The sequence below is a fragment of the Dermacentor albipictus genome, unplaced genomic scaffold (assembly GCF_038994185.2).
Source record: "Dermacentor albipictus isolate Rhodes 1998 colony unplaced genomic scaffold, USDA_Dalb.pri_finalv2 scaffold_21, whole genome shotgun sequence".
Classification (NCBI taxonomy): domain Eukaryota; kingdom Metazoa; phylum Arthropoda; class Arachnida; order Ixodida; family Ixodidae; genus Dermacentor; species Dermacentor albipictus.
In genome coordinates, this window is record NW_027225575.1 from 6372674 (window position 1) to 6392648 (window position 19975).

Here is a 19975-nt window from a genome sequence, read left to right on the forward strand (position 1 = left end):
GTTCTTTGGTTCGTTCCGTTCGCTCAGGCGCATGTTTCGTTGCCTCGCCGAACGCTGCGTTGTTCGACGCTCACCACGTGATAGGTGGGCGCTAAGTCCGATGCGGGGCGCGTCGTAAGTGATCGCTGTGCCGTAGCGCATTGTCTTATACCCCTTGGCGGGTCGACGGGAACGCTGTCGCGTCCAACTCTTGAAGGCGAAGCTTAAGCGTCCTCCAATTTTTTATCTGACGTTTTGGGAACATATTGGTGCCATGCCTGTTATCAGCCGTTGCTTTGAGAACTTTGAATTCCTGTCTAATTTTCGCGACGGCCGCATTTTGCTGAAGCCTAAGCACGATCCATCATCAGTTCGTCCAGAGCAGTGGAGGCCAATCACGCTTCTCAGCGTTGACTAGAAAACGTTCATTGCTGTTGTCACTCGAGGCTTGGGAAGCCTGATGCCTTTCTTAATAGGACACCATCAGGCATGCTCAGTCCCTGGCAGAGAGATGCACATTCTCTCATCCGTTACGCGTGACATAATCACCTACACGCTGACCAGGACAGCACGACATCTCTTGGTTTCACTAGATCAAGAAAAAGACTTTGATCGCCTTGAACATAGCTACATATTTAATTTACTGATCTCGTTCAGCTTTTTGTCAAATTTTGTTGAACTTAATAGGAATGCCTATTCAAATATCTGACGCACATTATTTTTTGATGGTCGTCAACGTGCACGATTTCCCGTCACTCGTGGTGTTCGTCAAGGGTGCCCTCTGTCCCTAGTAGTCGTTGCGCTCAGCCTTCAGCCCTTTCTTCACTCGGTACTGAGAGATCCTTATGTGAGCTGTCTCCCACGACGTAGCGATGTTGTGAAAGTGACCGCCTTCACCGGTGACATCACATTGTATCTCAGGAATGAAGACAGCTTATCCTGTATCATTCGAATTTTCGCTGTGTACAGAAATATTTCAGGTGCGGCGCTAAATTTTTCAAAATGTCGTTATTTGTTCATTGGTTCTCCACAGACACGCCTAACTCCTGTTTTCCGTCTTCAAAACAGCAATTCTTTTTGTATTTTTGGCCTTGATTACACCTCTAATCGCATATCAGACTCTATGTGGCTCTCAAGTCTTGAATACGTAAGGCGAAATATTCAGAATGTTCAAGGGTGTGATTTACCCTTATTAAAAACAAGGTATTGAGCACAGTCTGTATTTTGCGGCCGTGTGTGGTACCTTTTTCACGTTGTACAGCCACCTATATTTGTTACAAGTCATTGCAGCTCCTCCTTCGTTCCTTCTGGTCGGGCACCACAGAATTGGTCTGTCGCGTGGCGCTTAGGCAACCACGCTTTCGCGGTGGGTTCGCGTTCGCATCCGTGTCTGTCTGCTGCCGGCTGATTGCTCTGCGATTTCTGCTGCACCTGTCACAGCGGGATCAGTGCCCCGCGCGTGAACTCGCCTGGTATTTTCCTGGCACAAAAAATTTTTACATGTTACCGGTTGTGTACTTAAATTGCAAAACACAAGTGTTAAACGCATCTGCATTTTGCTCTACGGCAGTGGCATTTTATCGCCACATACAACAGGTATGTCCGGATGTAGACGATCGCGGAAACCGTGCTGTATAGATACAATGTCAGCCTTACTGCTTCCTCTAGTTCCCCAGCGCACCACGCACGTTCCAATAATGCCTCGTGTGGTGGGATAACGGCATCATTTCTGCATTGCCACCTACGAGACTTCATGTGGCGTCTAGGGTGGCAAGTCCTCCCAGCACGTCACAGGCTAGAGCGGTGGGGCACAGTCCCATCTTCGCTGTGTCCCATGGCCCCCTTCAGAGAGAGAGAGAGAAAGAAAGGCAAAGTGAAGACAGGGAGGTTAACCAGAGATTATCTCCGATTGGCTACCCTGTACTGGGGGAGGGGCAAGGGGATGTGATAGGTGAGAGAGAGAACGATAAAAAACAAAAAATATATCAAGAAAAATAAGAAAAAAAAACTACACACACATGCACGTGCACACAAACTGTTTCTGTGGGTACTGTCATACAGCCCGCAAAGGCGTTCCTAGTGTTATGCAATGTCACCGCACAATCCTGCGTCACACAGTGAAGTCACAATCTGTCAGAAAGTCCAGTGTCTGAAAAACGCAAAGACTGAATCGCAGACTGCGAAAGAAAGCAGCGGCATTAAACCGGGAAATCGAAGCGCACTCGATCGAGCTTTCCGAGCAACAGTGGAACGAGGTGTGCGCATCGGTAGACGGACAAAGGAGAACCGGGCGCAAATGGAACCTCCTAAAGCAATTGTTAGACGACAGGACAGGCAATTCAAAGGCAATGAGAGATTGGCAATCGATAGGATTTTGCAAAAGCCAAAGGAGCAGGGCAACACGGAAAGCGAGTTTTTAAAGGAGCTGGCGGAGACGTATCTCCCACTGGGCCCGTCAGGCGACGGCGACTATCCACAATACGCCGGGGCAGAGGTCGAAGAACTTGACGCGCCCTTCGCGGAATCGGGCAAGGCCTCAACAAGGCCTCAACAAGGCCTTACAAGGCCTCAACGGACGCTCCGCTACGGGCCCGGACGGGGTCTCGAACAAACTGTTGAAGAACCTAGACGGAAAGTCGGTCGAGAAGCTCATCGAAGAAATCAACAGAGTGTGGGAAACGGGACAAGTACCAGAGGTCTGGAAAGAGGCCTCGGTCATACTAATACCGAAACCCGGTAAACCACTTGCGGCGGAGAACATGCGGCCAATATCGCTCACCTCGTGCGCAGGCAAGACGGCCGAACATGCCATACATAACCGAGTATCGCGGTACATAGAGAGAGAGGGCCTCTTCCCACATAACATGGTGGGCTTCACACCGGGCCTCTCCACGCAGGACGTAATGTTTCTACTCAAGAAACATATAATTAATGGCATAACCAGAGACACCAGGGGCATACTGGCCCTGGACCTAACGAAAGCGTTCGACACGGTCAAACAGAGATTTCTAATGGAAACAATCTCGGTGATGGGGATTGGCCGGAAATTCCACTCTTACGTAGGCTCCTTCCTCAGAGACAGGAAAGCCACGATCAAAATAGGACAGGCCACGTCCGATTGGTACACGCTGGGCGCGAGGGGCACTCCACAACGGGCGGTGCTCTCCCCACTATTATTCAATCTGGCAATGAAAGGACTCTCGGACCGGCTGACGAGAGTGACCAACGTCAATCACGCCCTGTACGCAGGCGACATTACGGTGTGGTGCCCGGGAGGGTCCGACGCAGAAGTCGAGCGGGCTCTTCAAGAGGCGCTGGACACAACGGAAGAGTACCTGAAGGAAACGGGACTCCGTCTGTCACCCAGCAAATCGGAACTGTTGCTGTACAGGCCCTCCAAACAAGGCATGAGGAATTTGACGCCGATCGATCAAATACCGATCAAATTACACACGAGTGCCGGCCAGCCGATTCCCAGAGTGGACACTATAAGAATCCTGGGGCTGCTAATTGAGGCTAAAGACGGTAACGCACAAACTGTCATGAAACTCACGTCCAAACGGAGAACATGCTCCGGCTGATCCTCAGGGTGATGAACCGCAGGGGAGGGCTCAGCGAGAGCAATCTCATCAGACTTTACCACGCCTTCCTCATGAGTCATGAGTCGTGCTTTCTTCCCAAGATTGGCGAGCGCCGCATAGGTAACGCTGCCCGGCCCAGGTGACGAAGAGCGCCTGCAAGTCGCCAGTGCCGCTTCAAGCTCCTCCACCGAAAACATTACATCCATGCGCGAATCCCGTGGCACGGGAGTGGCACATGGTGTAAGTGGGCGTTTGAGCTGCGAGCTGGCAAGTCCTGAGCAAAATTCTTCAGCAATGTCCATTTCGCTGCGACCTTGGTGCAAAGCGAGGGATTTTAAAGGAACACGCTGTTGTGGTGATACGCGAAGTCCACGCACAGTTCACCATATCTGAGACAGTCGCTGACGTGGATCCGACGACTCACAGAAACGTTTCCGTCTTTGGGATTGTAGTGCATCAATGCGGCGTTGAATCTTCTCTTGCATCCGCCTTGCCTCTCTGAGATCATGGATGGATTTGGTTCTCCTGTATCTTCTTTCAGCCCTCCGGCGAATTGCTCGTAGTCACTGCAGTTCGGCATCAAATTCATCGTATTTCGGGAAAGGCTGAAAGGCACGCGTAGCCTCCTGCATGGCTTTTTGAATTTCGTGTTCCAGACTTGAATGTTTCCCTTGCTGATATACTTCCTCCATGTGCGACCGAAACGCCAACCAGTCAATTCTCCGGAGGGTCGTGGAGGGGCATTTAGATAGTCCCTTGATCTTCAGGTACTATGGAATTTGGTCGCTTCCATGTGATTCAATGTCTGGAAACCATTGCACGTTTCTTTCAAGGCGACGAGAAACCAGGGTCAAGTCTAGGCAGCTGCTGTATGTAAGCCCACGTAAATATGTCGGACTACCATCGTTGAGGCAGTAAAGGTCGAGCTGTGTGGCAAAGGATGCTAGTCTCCTTCCCCTGGAGTCCATCTTCAAACTCCCCCAAAGCGGAAGGTGAGCATTAGAATCTCCGGTGAGAATCGTAGGGCCGGGTGTCGCTTATAGCACGTCGTGCAGTCATTTAGAGTCGAAGCCACTTGAAGGAGCAATGTAAACAGCGACGAGTGTGAACGTAAGCTTTTTCGTTTTCACAATTAAACAAACGTACTGGTTGTCGTCGTGAGGCGGTACTGGTTGTAACACGTATGTCAGATCACATCGAATATATACAATTACCTTGTTCACATCACCACAGGTAGAATACATGAATGCTTCATAGCCAGAAATGCGTATAACATTCTGCACGTTCGGTTCGCAAACCACTAGGATGGGAAATCGGTTTTCGAAGACATAGTGTCTAAAATCTGAAATTCTCGATTTGAGACCACAGGCATTCCACTGCAATAGAGATGCTTTCTTGACTTCCTTGTGGAAAGGCAGCGAGGGGCGGGCCATGGCGCTATGCGATGCTCTCAACTACGGGAGTCAGCGCGTCCCGTACGTGGAGTGCGCTACGAGCAGCCGGAGTATCCATGTTTGTGAGTAGTAGACGCATGACATTCGTGAGCGATTTGAGCATAACAATCACTTGTGAATCCTTATCTCGCATTTGGTCAACTGAAGTGACATTTGTCGTTAAGAGGCGAGTCATGTGCTCGGGGTCTGGCGCGTGGCATGTCTTCGGCAGTGCTGGCCACGCCTCACTTGATGAAGCATGAATAGCAGGGCCGCTTTTATCGCTGACATTCGTGCTCTTACTGGAGACAGATGGAACAGGAGGCGACGTTGCCGGACGAGACTTTTCCCTTGAACCGGAAGAGGATTTCGTGGACTTTCGTTTCCGGGAGCGATGTCGCCTTATCGCTGCAGAAGCATCTCTGTGTGACGATCCGTCTCTAGCCATTTCTCTCAAGATTTTCTGCTCTTTCTTTAGACGTGGACAGTCTTTTGAGGATGCGGCGTGCGAGCCTTTACAATTTGGGCACTTGAGCTCTGTTGCACGGCAAGTGTCAGTGTCGTGTTGTTCGGAACATCGTGGGCACGTCGTTGTATTTCGGCAAACAGCGCTCACATGTCCGATTCTTTGACACTTTCTGCACTGAAGTGGTTTGGGTACGAAAGGCCGTACCACATGCCGAAAGTGGCCGACCTTTACATGTGAAGGGAGGCAGTCACCTTTAAATACGAGCCTTACACAGGTCGACTTGCCAAGGCGCCGAGCTTGTAGTAAGGCAACACCATCTGCGGCAGGATTGATTAAAATGGGCAGGTCGCTGTCGCTAATCAATTTGTCAATATCATAAACAACACTGCCGTGGTTTAGTTGTCCTGCCGAATGAGGTAGTGGACATTGATGTTGCCCTGGAGCTTTACTGTCATCAAAGCTTTGATTGCGCTTTGGGTGTGGACATCAATAGCCAGGACGTTCTTTCGAGTATTAATTCTTATATCCTTGATTTCTCCTGGGACAAGAGCCTCCAGTGAGAAGGAAATCGCTTGTCTATTAAGGCGGTTGAAGTTGTCGGCAGGTGTGTCCGGCAAAAAAGAATTGTGTGCGCCGATGGCCTTCGCCGTGGCATGACGAAGATTGTCCGCTGATGTTTCTTCTCTTGGCCTTGCGGTGTACCACTCTTTCGAAGCCTTCGTCACCTGAGGCGTCATCGCTTGAGCAAGAGTACAACACAGTGTCCTCGCTGTCAGCTGGTCTAGGAGGGCAATTTCTCTTCCTCGGGCCGGTATCTGCCGAAGCCGTCACGTCTCGTCGGCATTCTGCCGACTCCACTTCCATTGCCGTGGCAATGGGAGCGGCGTCGCCCAGTAAAACACGGGGAAAAGCCGAAAATACTGCAGCGCGAAGAAACAGTGGTTTCTACGAGAATCACTTCGTCTTCCTCCTCCATGGCCCCCTTCAAGAATTCAATAAACATGTGCTGCTGCATTACGTCAATGCTAGGGTATTTTAGAGGGCTGTGCAGGCTGGTTTCCGTGGCCTTTGAGTTAACCGCTTTATTACATCTGGTCGCTGCTCACGCGGCCACTTCACGCAACATTTAAGAGGAAGCTTTAGCTCGGGTACTCCTATCTAAATACATGTGAAAGGAGAATTCGTTTTTCTCGGGAACCACTGCACCAAATTTGACAGGGTTTGCTGCATTTAAAAGAAAAACTTAAAATCTAGTGACTGTTGGTTTCGAATTTTCGATTTAGTGCGTCAAATTTTTATAAAAATTTGGCGAAAATCGCTAATTTTCAGAAAACGAAACTATCAAGTTTACAATTCTGTAACTCAGCAAGAAAAAATTATATCGCAATTCTGTGAATCGTACCTAATAGCACATCTAAAGCGGACAAAATTGATATGTTACACATGAACCTCAAAAAATGGAGCGATGTGTATTTACAACTTTTGCAGAACCTTTGTAAACAACGTAACAAATTCACGTAAGATGTAAACTGACATATCAAATTTGTCCGCTTTGAATGGTCTAATGGATGCCATTTACAGAATCGCGATATCTGTTCTTGATGCAGAGCTATTAGCTTGTAAACTTCGTTCTTCTATTTTTTTCAAACGTCTGAATTTTTGAAAATCCTTTTAACAAAATTCAAGCCCTAAATTTAACTAAATTTAACTTTCTCTCTCAAATGCAACAAATTTCATTAAAATCGGTCCAGGGGTTATCTCAGAAAAAACGTTTTTGCGTTTTTACATGTATTTGAATAGGCCGCGTCGGAGTTGGGCCCGAGCTAAAGCTTCCTCTTAATTGCGTCGGGGGCCTTTTGTTTATGGTGTAACCGGCGCGAGGTAGCTGCCGCGGAACATCGTCGCCGCGCTCTGTTTCCACTTCTGGAGACACTGCTCTACTCTGAGCTACTTTCGTTTCTGTCAGAAGAGTTGTTCTCCCTTGGGGAAGAGGAGCTCCTTCGACAGTGGTCATGCCGTTCCCTGTCGGTGGCTGATGGATGTGTAAGGCTTAATTTTCGACCAGCCTGGCTCTTGTAGCCAGGCCATCAATAGTATTCGTTGAATGTGCATAGAATCTAGGTTCCCATGATTTCTGCGTGTACGTGCTCTCATACACATGATCATTTTTGTATATACAAATCTCATAGCATCACTGCAAAATTATGTAGTGTCTCTGTCACATCGTCATTGTACACTGTACACGTTGAACATCATTTTATATATGTGACAATTAGTTTATCTGTAACTGTGCGCTTCCGTGGGTCTATGTGGTTATATGTTAGTAAGCGAGGACTCGAATACTACTTTAAAAACATACCGTGTGTACAATGCTTCATACTTGTATATGTTATCGTCCTGGAGGAATCGTGCTGCGACTGTGATTCACTGTTCGTAATGTCTCTTGTATAAATAAACTCTGTCTGAACATGTAGTCCGCCGCCTTCAGGCGGGGAATTGCCTGCCAATCTCATTAAGCAAAAAGTAGTCTCAGAACAAAGTTATCGACACGTGGTACAGAGAAGTATATACACACCAGGACAGAACAGGTATCGTCTGCCTTGGTTCGTCTGATTATCGTGAGTTCAGCGTTTACGCGGAAAAAGAAAAAAAATAAAGAAAGAGACATCGTGAATTAGCGTACATTGCAGAAGCAGAAAACACCCTCGCACGACTAAAACAGCCTGGGAACTAAGTCACAAATCTTATAGCCATGGTAGCTCAGTGGCCATAGCGTTACACTGCTGAGTACGAGGTCGCGGGCATTTTGCGGGTTCTATCTTAAAACGCGGCCGCTGCACTCCGATATGCAAACACTCTCGTGTACCGTGCAGTGCATGAGTCACGTGAATAGACACGATACATGGAATAAAAGTGTTTTTCTGAGCGTGAAAGAAGCCCACGAATACAAGCAGCGTGCCTCTAGCGGCCTGTCGCGCGGTAGTTTTGCACGTATTCGCGTGCTTCTTTCACGCTCGAAAAAACGCTTTTATGCAGCACGTATTGAGTTGTACTGGGTGTTTTTCGTGTTTTCTACAATTTTCTCACTGGCACTTTTGATCTCATCATAATATTTCAGAAGTTGATTAATTAATTAAGTATAATTGTGTAATTTGGGCGAAATGCAAAAAACACTCCGAGTATCACCAAGCGACGGCAAACAACGTTACCTTCGTTTTGTGCAGCTATGTGATGCTTGCATATTTTTAAATCTTGGCGTATGATAGTTGGGACGCCCGGTATACAACACACACACGCGCGCGCACACACACACACACAACGCCGTAAAGTGTCCAAATTATCATTATCGACGGAACACATGCGCGTCATACCCTATCCGATGAAATGTGCGTGTAAACAGCCACGGCGCGCATTTCGCTCTCGGTTATAAGTTCTACAGCGCGTAATCACCGCGTGTCGTGCAATGTAATCTTATTTTGCACGACACGCGGCGATCTTACTTTACACGACACGCGGCTGCGCCACACACCGAAAATACGATCGAAATATATGTTCCGTGGGCCACCTTTCAACAGCGTTCGCCCCAGCTGCACTACTAACCACGAGTGTCTCAACAAAGTGCCCAACGAGACGTCGAACAAGCCTCCTCATAGCGACCATCCGGACTCGCCTTCGTCGTCGCGGTATTCGGGTGTTGGGCCACTCTTTCGTGGCCATCGGTGACGCCTGCGTATGGGGCGACAAAAAGAAACAGAAAAAAAAGAACAGCCATTCGCTTGCTATCAGCGCCGAACGCGGAAACTGCAGGCGGCGACGCTTCTGGCTCTGACCGCGCCGCTCCGTCGGACCGTTTGCGGAAAGGAGTGTCCGATGCGGTGTTACCTATATAGATGAATAGATATATTAATACAGGCGCCAACTCATACACAGAGAGGGTGGGACAGCGCAAATTGCACAGAAAGAAAGAAAGAAAACGATGGAGACAAGGTACAAAACCAGAAGACAGCAAGCGGCGTTTAAAACTAAGCCCCCACCTCCTCCCTCATTCCTTATCTTTGCATCCAGTTTCGCTTCCCCGCGGCTCGAGTGCAGCCCGCATGCGGCAGCCAGTCCGTCTCCCGGAATTAGAAATACTGGCGCGCTCGCTTTCATCAGCAAACGATGGCGTTTACCAGGCGAGAAGAGAAAGCCCAGAGCGCGGAAAGCGCGGGAGATATGCACTGTCGATCGCAAGGACAAAAATAAATCGACTAAATAAAAAAAGAAAGGGGAAATGGGAGAGAGATAAGTAAAGGATGAACGCTCTTCAGATTTGAATGGCGCTCAAGTTTTTCGTCTCGAAATGTGGAGGCGTGGGTCCACTACACGTATCTCCTCTCCCAGCCGTTCAATTTGACTGCGGGGACAGGTGCGCGACGTCGGTCGCCCCGCCGTTGGCTCGGCGAGGATGTGAGCGAAACGTGATAAACATTGTGCCCGATTGCGCGGGCCAGGCCGAAGATAATTGCGTTCCACCTGTACGCGTTCTTTTCGAAATTGGTGAGAGAGAGAAGAGGTGCGAGAGTTCTCGAAACCTCACGCCTGGTGGAGAGACAATGAGAGAGGAGAAAAAAAGTAAACGACTTGGTTAGCTCTACGGGTGCGCTCCGCTTTTGTGGGAATGAAGCCTCTATCTCCTCGTTTTCTCTTTAGGCTTCCTAAGGAGCCAACTAACTTGCCGTATCGCACCCTTCCTCGACCGCCTCGCACCTCTCTGGGCTGTTCTCCTCCCACCTGTGATAGGAGCTGGCGAATGCGGCTTCCTGCCTCTCGGTCCGTGTATATAAAGACCGGTGGCCGTCTCGGACTTCCACCACCTCAGCTTTCCTCGGCTCCTACGAAGGACTTGCGGGAATTCTCAAGCACTCTCGTTCCGCAACACCAACGGTTACCATGAACGCCGCGGTAAGTGGACGTTCCGGGATGTTCGCTCGGACACTGGCGCGCCTATGACTTCGCGGACTTTACGTTTAGTTCTTTCACCAGAGTCGCTATAGCCGCAGGGTGCTCGCCATGCGGATACAGTGAGCCCTTTGTGGTAGAGTTTTCGTCTTAGGCTCGTGTATACGGAGAGTACTTTCGCGTTCCGATTGGTGTAGGTAAAACGTATAGACGAAATCTACGAATGTGTGGTCACCTGCGTGCGATGGTATTGACCCTAGCCTTGTATTGTTTGTATGCAGTTTGTTAACTGAGGACTGTAGTAATGCCGGCGAAAGACTTCGTATACAAAATATGAAAGTACCTCCGCCAATAACCAGCTGCATTGTGAATGAACTGCATGCTCATGTGTACTGCAGCACCGGCTCTGCCACCCGCTCGTAATAGAGTAAAAGGAAAAAAAACTCGCTTCATTATTTCACTATTCGAAGCCTAATACAGGCTTCCGAAGGGAACAGTAAATGATGTTACGTACAAGTAATTTGCTTGTGACGCAGAAAAGCGCGCGGTGACAAGCTGCGCGTTGCTGCCTCTCGCCTGCCTCACCGAAATGCAGCCGTGCGCTTGGATCAACCCCGAGCTTTTCCTTTTTGATAAAGAATGGAGAAAAATGCGACACCTTTGTTCGCGTACACAAACAATGGCTACTGCTTTTAATTTAATCATTCATTTAATTATAATAAGAAAATTATTTACATATCGTTGCACGACTTAATGACTTCTAAACACTGTAGCGGCACAAGCACAGAAGTCCTCTGTGAATGAGTTGCAATAGAGTCCATGGATGTCGGAGCTAAACCAAATGATTGGGCCCGAGAATTTGCTTAAAGGGCAACTCCGGCGCTTTTTAAGCCATATTAGAAAATTGTCATTTTCAAATGGCATTGACAGCCCTGTCGCCGGTAAGGTGGTTAAATTTGTTTGGAAATTCATCAATAATTTTAAATAAGCAATAAACGAGATGCCGGAAGTGAGACGGGTAACTGCTTCGTGCGACGTCACGATGAGCCGATGACGTCAGATCCTACACTACCATAATGTAAACACGCGGAGCGCGTGCTAAACACGCAGTACACATGGCGCTAACGCCAAATAAGCGAACCTCATGATGCCTCCTGACGACACAGGGAGCTTTTACAGGTTTTCCGAACTAGACAGCGGCGATTTCAGCGACGGTGGAGGTGTAGTCTCCGAGGTCACAAACACAGGGTGGCCAGTTAAAAGTGATGAGTCGGGAACGCAACCAATCTTTAAAATTCATTTTCAGGAAAACTAAATGACTTGCAGCCATATTCTTTGGCATATATATTAAGAATCCAAAAGAGAATGTATATTCAAAACTTTTTGAAGATAAGTGGACATCGAAAAATTGCCGGAGTTTCCCTTTAAACGGCCTTCCATGTGAATGAATGAACGAATTAATTAAGTGGATGTACTTTAAAATGTTGGCAACTTCTCTGTCGCCGGCTTCTACTCCCACCTGTCACGCACTGTACTTTCTTTTTATGTTCATGTCGTTTTCGCCAGAATATATGTCATTACAGGGCCAACCATCGTGTTCTCAAACATATTTAATTAAGCTCATTTAGCACCAAGTAGCTTGTCAAGCGACAATGGGGATAAGAACAGTCACCCGCTACTGGGCTGAACCCGCATTCCTGCCCAAAGTCAACTGCGAGGATTTCCTGCCGCCTTAAACGGCACGTGTTCTACCGCATAAAGACAATAGATGCGGTGACCTCAAATAACGACGCCTCTCATCGTATAGCAATTCGCTGTATTCGTTACTCTTCTCGTACAATCTATACCCAACGAGTTGCAGGCTGGAGAACCCGTGGGCATTCTCTATGCAGTGATACTCAACCGCTTTCGGATGAAGCATTTAGTCGGCTCTGAATCGAAGTCGCCGTAGCCGAAAATAGTAACTCACCTATCTTTCTTTTCGTTCTCAACCCATATATTACTTCGCTTATGAGCAATGAGGTTACCGAACAAATAAGTATCTAGAGCGTAGTGCGTCGCCGCCAACACTGAACGTGTCGTTGATGAGTACACCAGCTTCTCCTAAGTTGCTATCGCTAGATTATAAGAAGCTAGAAAAAATGTATCACGACGTATATTGATCCAAATTACGTGAGCCAAATGAAAATTCCATCTTGGTTCGGCGAACGAAACAACGTCGAGGAGCATGCAACTAAATTTTGTACCACGCTGTTATTCTTTATTTCATTTGCTCAGAAACTCGCGAAAAATATTCAGTATGACCCGTTTCAATGTGTCCTGTCTCGCGAAAAAGAGAAATGTTTGTACACCTGCCTATGAGTGAAGGAAGATCTAAGCGTTTCTTGCAGTAGTAGATACTCACAGTGGCTTAGCATACATTTCACGCATCAGTAGAAATGAAATATTCCGTCTTCAAAAAAATCCGCCGTTCGTGTTTCAGTGCACACTTAATTATTATTATTTTTTGAGGGGGTGGGAGAATTACAATGGCTCACAAAACCCCCGCCTTCTCTGTAGCCAACTTGACGCGATTTCAGTGGCTCCTGTGTCAGTGCAAACTGTGACGTGCGTTTCCTGCGCACTTTTTTTTTCCTTTTTGACGTACAAATCTTTCACATTCTCAGTTCGTCGCCCTTCTCCTGTGCGCCTGCGCCGCCGTCGTCCTGGCTGGCGACTTCGGTCATGGCTTCGGCAGCTTCGGCGGCTACGGTGGATTCGACGAAGGCCACAGCTACGGCTACCACAAGACCGTTCCAGGCCCCTCGTTCCTGGTCAAGACCGTGCACCACGTCAACAAGCTCCACCAGGGCGCGCACCTCGTCGGCGGACACTACGGACACGGCGGATACGGAGGCGGATACGGAGGCGGATACGGAGGCGGCTTCGGCTTCGGAGGCTTCAAGCACTGAGCCCGGCCACGGCACTTCGGGACTCGGACGCGACAGTCCTCTCCGGTCCCAAGGGAGGCTTCTGCGCGCCAGTCCCGCAAGCGTGTGATTCGGCGAGCTTCAGGGATTTTTCCGCCGCAGTCGCTGTGCTGCCACGGGGCGTAATTGTGTATACGCGCGTTTTATCGCGTCTCCGGACGGCTACGGCGGTTCTGCGTGGCGAACACGCTCCTGACGATGGTTCACGCGGAGAACAGGATGTCACCATTCTTCGATGCTTTCAGTCGCAGCCAGAAAGCAACGCAGGGCGAAAACAGCTGTGAACCTATGAATAAATGCCGCAGGGGCGTGATATTTTTTTTTCAATTTTTCTGTCATTTGTGAATGCTACCACAGCCACCTGCACAGCGGAAACTTGAGACCCTATAACGTAAAACTATTCCAATATGTTTTTGTTCTAATCTCCTGACATCAAATTTGCGTAAACGCCGACGCAAGCATCCGGTGGTGAACTGCAGGGTTGTCGGAACAGACCAATCAAACACTCTCCTCGCTTATAGGAGGACACTTTTGTTTGCATTAAAGACGTATAACATTGCCTACAGGGAGCGGCTTGTCTTGTCCGATTGGCTGACAAGAGACGAGGAGCATGCTCAAGTGGAGAGGGATTCGATGGGGCCGAGCCAGTGCACTGAAAATTGATAACCACATGAAGAGGGTGGTGCCGGCGTCTGCGATTGGTCCGCTTTCCCTTACTTAGCTTGAGGTGGCTGGTCGAAAATCGCGGCGGTATGCGACGGAATGACGCTAAAACAGATCCTCAGTAAAGAAGAGTTTGCAGAGCAAGGTCCTAAACGCGCCGAAAGTGCTTGAAAACTCTACATGGCAACGCAAAAAGTTTTATTGTACCCATATTATATTATTGTACCATTTTATTGTAGGTGGGAGTAGCCAGTGCCTGAACGATCGGCAGCAGCCATCTTTTATTCCTTTAGGAAACGGGCAGCCTACGGCTATTAATGCATCTTTAACGCCTACACGTCACTTTGACGCGGTGAGTTTTCGCGGTTTTCTGACGTCGCGTGACAGGCAGGTGAAGGGGGTGCAGCCCGAAAACTTTTGACGAATAGCCGAGGGCTAATCGCAAAAAGTCGTCGAATCAGAAATAACTGTTTTTTTTGTTCGTAATGATGAATAATCAGTTTGTACGTGTCATATCAGATGGGGAGCTATCATGGTTTTCGTGACGTCGCGTGTCAAACAGGCGAAGTGGGGGTGGTTCAAAAAAGCGTTTGACCAATCGCGAAGGGCTGATTGCAGAATGGGAATAGAAAAGTTTGGAATAGCTTTACGTTATAGCACCTTTTCACACATACGTCCTCACTACTTGGGCCCAATAGAAGCCGTTTTATACGCATTCATTTATTTCAGACGTAACATACTTGTCCTTCTTAACCCAGGCCACTTTATCTGGCCCTTCCCGTATTTGTTCTCCTCAGTGTCTTGAGGAGGACGAAACCGATAGAGAGAGAGAACGGCTGACGCAGTGTCCTTTGTGCCGTATATGCTGGTTAGTCACAGGTCACTGAGAAACGGCAAAATACTGGTTGGAAAGCGTTATAAGGAGCGGACGCCACAATATACTGTCTGAATTGGAGCACTGCATGGGCTCAGGCTTAAGCCCGGCCCCGCCCGCTGGCCGCGTCTTGGTTGGGTAAGCAAGTTTGGCGCGGGCTTGGGTCGGGAATCGGCCCAGGACCTCCGGAATCGGGCCTCAGTCGTGCTCATAATAGGCCCGGGTGTGCTATTTGCAACTTCGTAAAATTTTCAATTATAAAACTTGCGGCACTTACAGAATATTGGGTCTATGGTGCCTGTCGGTCTCTGGAAAAATAGGCACAGCAGCAGTTTACCCCACACATTAGTATGCATCAGCGGCGCTCTCGACCTCTGGCAAAGGGCACCAGTGGCCACCCGTGCTGTCCACCAACGCCACGCTTCTTCCTCCTTCGCGGCAGTGGGAAACTCGAATCAACGTAATTGTCAGGTTGTTAGGACCTTAAATTCCTAGAGTGGAGCTTGGCGCTCAGACGAGACACGGACGGCCCGACGTTCAAACATAGGTGGCGAGGTGAGTTTGACAACCGTGTAGGGAGCATTCGGGCAAGTCTTATTTCCATGCAGGCTCCCCAGGCAACGGCCCCGCCGGACAACCAGGAGAAGCGCATTAGCCAGGTGGGAAGTGGCGGAGAAGGAAGAAATTCAAAAGTGGCAAGACGTCAAGCAGTTGGAACACAAATAAAGATGCGTCAAATCTGTGCATTGTGATTGTGTTCAAAAGATGAAGCACCTGCTTTAATTGTGGAAGACTCACAACAATAAATTCCCTAGACAATCTTCAGTTTCCAAAATCATTCTTCCTGTAGTAGTCACAAACACAAGCAGTGAAAGAAACTTCGGTGCATCTGGCCACATATTTTTTTTTCAAAAAGGCATGGCTAAAGACACAGTCCTTGGGCAAGCTTTTGTTTCTTTGCAAAAATATGTAAGCCTTCGGAAGCGGCGAATGATGTACTTTCTCGAGTTGCTTTGTCTGTGGTAATTTTATTGCAAGAACAGAACTGAAAGAAATTTTGAACGATTTGTTAGAACAATTAAATAACTCATTGGTGTAGCAGCAAGTAAACTCTGGAATAATCTTTCGCAAATTATGCTGCGTGCTAAGCCATCGTGCAATTCGCTGCTGCTTTCCATTTAATTTCCTCATTCCATGTTGAAGCGAGTTGAATAATGTGCCGTATGCCGGCGGTTATATTTGCGTAGAGGGTGGCCGTTTCCTTTAACATCACGCAGGTTCGTTTTAATTAGCCAACAATAATAATATATCAGCCAGTTTGTCGCGTAAGTGTAATGACACGACTCGATTCAGCCTTCCAAATGTACATATAGTTCTTAGATTCAAGCCGACTCGGAAGCTGCAAAATCTTGGACCTTTGGGGAAGGAGATGCGGAAATAAGACCGTGCAGAAAATGTCATTCTTCTAATGCATTTTTCTTTAAACCGAACATTTGACACATGGCACCACCATCCTGTTCATTGCCTTGAAATTGTTTTTCTAGCACTATATCCGGGTTCAATGGGAATTATAGTGAACAAACAACTTTCGCATCTCAACTTGACAGAATAAAAGATAGACTGTGCTGTTTATGTTGTGCATGCACTGGGCGTACCTATACCTCCATGTTGAAAAAACATAGGTGAATAAAGCTGAAAAAAAACTCATATTATGAGACATGGCAACGGAAAGTAATGACTCAAACGTTGACGCCATTAAAACGAAGCTGGAGAACCGTTCACCGACCATTACGATACTCCGTAATGTGATATTTGAGCGCAGCGTGTACGTGTTTTCATTTCGCGATATATTGGCTGGCGCGAACAATCTGTCTTGTGTGGCACATTGCAAATGGAGCGAAGTGTGGCGCGACTGCCTTGCTAATGGGGAGATCATGAGAGGCAGCGCGTGGGAGCGATTCACAGCAGCCGCTGTGTACTTCATGTAGCGCTTTGTTTCCACACAGACAACAGACGCTACTGTGGCGCGATATAGTAGACATCGTCGCCGCACAGCCCGTCTTGTGCGACACTACATTCTTCTTCACATGCTTTCGCTCCACCAACGACAAGACAGGCCCTTCGTCGAGGCGAAATCGTGCCACCAGTGTCAGTGGCGACAACACCCAAGGGAGCGTCACATCAAGCCTTATTCGTAGCCGCTCGTCATCGCCCCTTGACGGAGCAGGGATTCCCGTTAGACACGCTGGTACAGTGGGCTGACCTGATGACGCTGCGGACAAGCGTAGCCTAGCGCAGCCCTGACCACGTCACGCCAACACCCTCCCCCCTCGGAAGCGCAGATGAGGTCGCCCACGCTGCTGCAGATGCCGTGGTTAACGTGACAAGACTAGGTTTAGTTTTCAAACTCCTGCGACAGCGTGGGCCCACTACAATTGAGTTAGTATAACCAACTCTAGAGGAAAATCTGGCCCGAAAAAGTGGGAACCGCTAGGGCGTTGCCCTGTTGCTACTGGTCAATGTGGCCAGCGCAGTTATTATTGAAAGAGCTGAAAACAAGTACAGGTCACCTTATTCTTTGTGATTTAAAAACGCATACCTGATGGTTTTATGAAGGTGATGCTTTAATATTAGCTTTACAGAAAGCGCTTGCTAAGTTCGTGACTTATGTAAATCACGATGTATGCATTCATGAAATAAAGGATGACACGAATTTCGCATTGGAATCTCTGTTTTTTGGATGCGTAGCAGTTTCGCACAGTTTAGGTTTGGCATGCGATCATGCATCAAGATCGAATGCTATCGCACATTCATGCCTTTTGTGCCACCCAAGTCCCAAAGTGCTCTGGCATATACCTTCACACGTAAGTAAGCGAATGTATCTTCTTGTTCAGAACATCACGCGAGCAGACAGCCATTGTGATGCATCACAATCGTTTGAGAAGCGTCACAGTAGAGCTTTTTTTTTTTTACGTGTGGAACGGTGTTTTTATTTGCAGGTTTCCCTTCAGTAGGAAATTGCTGGACAGGCGTACCAGCGCAACGGAATTGTACTGGCGAATCCACAAGCAAGTCATAGAATCTGTGTAATTGTTGCACTTTGAACAATCATGCTTTTACAAAGGTCACAGCAGAAAAAGAGCCCGATGCCGAGTATTTCTGTGCCACGAAGCAATCAAGAGGCGAGTGCCTAATACGGACGAAATCGAGTGCATGAACCCACATATTTATAGCGTAGGCGTTTTATTAACTGCAATATTTTCAACAGTTCCTTGCATGCCATTTCATGTGGCATATATTTTCTGGTAACAAATTTGTGGAGCGACTATATTTGCGTGATCTACTCCAGGCCTGTGGGACCGTTCCCTTGCACTTGATGCCGAGTCTTTTACATGTATCCATAAACTGAAGATATACACATCAGATCCCTACGAGCATTTTCAAAATTCAATTATTTTAGGCAACACGCACATATGCAATATTGACATAATCTCAAGTACCACTGAGCAGCTGGGACAAATTTTTGGTGAATATACTGGCAGGTAAAATAAGTAGATGATGTGGCCAGCTCCAGCTCATTTTTCTTAAATCAGTGTGTACAAGGGGCATGCAAAAATAACTTTTTTCTCGCGAACCGTTGATTTTGCTGTATAGGCAACAGAACCCACCACGTTAGTGTAACATATGTTGTACATCACACTAATATGTGCTTTAATTTACCAAGTCAGATGAGTTACTTTTATGGCTCATTCAGTCAAATCACACTGCAAGCTGCGTTCATCAATCTTCTATTGGATATTGCAAATGTATAAGGAAACATGTTTCTCTGTTATGCAGATATGCAATGGAAAGCCCTTCTGTGTGTCCCAAAGGAAAAATTTAAGCTCTAAATTAAAGAAGGTATTTCTAGCCAGAATCAACAAGCAAAAATGGTGAATACATAGTATGAGAAGCCCAAGGTAGAGAAATTGTGAGAAGTGTCGAATGATTTTAAGGAAAGAATGGTATTTGAAAATGCAATACTCTTTAAGGGAGGTCACGCAAGTCAATATAGGTAGAATACTCTGCAAAATTATGCGGGTGATGGGATGACAAACAATGGGTCAGGAAATGCGTTGTTTTTCTGCAAAACAAAAGCTGATGATTGTCATTACATAAGTGACTTTAGCATCATGAGACTGCTGCTTGATAAATTCAGAAAAAAAACAAAAAACAAGACACGCAAAAATAAAAAACAATTTAATGATGCTCTCTCTACACTGGGATAACTAAAAAGAAATGGATCACATCTAATGTGGACATATCAGATACCTTGTGAAGCACTAAAGGAAAAATTCAGTTTCGAGCTATGGCACTTGCCGCATAGATGTGGGGGGCCTTGCATCAATAGTAATAGTTACCACTATATTTAGAAATTGAAAGCATTCATGCAGACAAGGATGATTCTTTATAGTTTTGGCTACCACTTCAAATGCCTTCGCCAAGTGTTACAATGCTGCACGCAGACATACTAACGATCTCACAGCAAGGGCCCTATAACGTAAAACTATTCCAATATGTTTCTATTCCAATTTTCTGACGTCAAATTTGCGTAACCACCGACGCAAGCACCTGGTGGTCACCCATAGGGTTGTCTGAACAGACCAATCAAACGCTCTCCTCGTTCATAGGAGGTCCCTTTTGTTTCCTTGAAAAACGAATAACATTGCCTACACTGAGCGGCTTGTTGTATCTAATTGGCTGACAAGAGGTGAGGAGAACGCTCAAGTGGAGAAGGATACACTAGGGCAGAGCCAGTGCACTGAAAACCGATAACCGGATGAAGAGGGTGGTGCCGGCGTCTGCGATTGCTCGGCTTTCCCTTACTTAGCTTGTGGTGGCTGGTCAAAAATCGCGGCGGCATGCAACGGAAGCTTAAGAATGACGCTAAAATTGACCCTCAGCAAAGAAGAGTTGGCAGAATGAGGTAGTAAACGTGTCGAAAGTGCTTAAAAATGTTACACGGTCACGCAAGAAGTTTTATTATACGCAAATACACCCATGCTCTCCGGCAGGTGCGAGTAGCC

The 19975-nt window shown here is 47.5% G+C and overlaps 1 protein-coding gene across 1 annotated transcript; it reads left to right on the top strand.

The window, feature by feature from the left end:
- Nucleotides 1-10336: 10336 nt before the first annotated feature.
- On the top strand, nucleotides 10337-13699 carry LOC139052302 (heterogeneous nuclear ribonucleoprotein A3-like). Its single transcript, XM_070529394.1, has 2 exons — nucleotides 10337-10406; nucleotides 13070-13699. Exons 1-2 carry the CDS (start codon nucleotides 10395-10397, stop codon nucleotides 13352-13354), a joined length of 297 nt encoding a protein of 98 aa, XP_070385495.1. The 5' UTR covers nucleotides 10337-10394; the 3' UTR covers nucleotides 13355-13699.
- Nucleotides 13700-19975: the final 6276 nt, after the last annotated feature.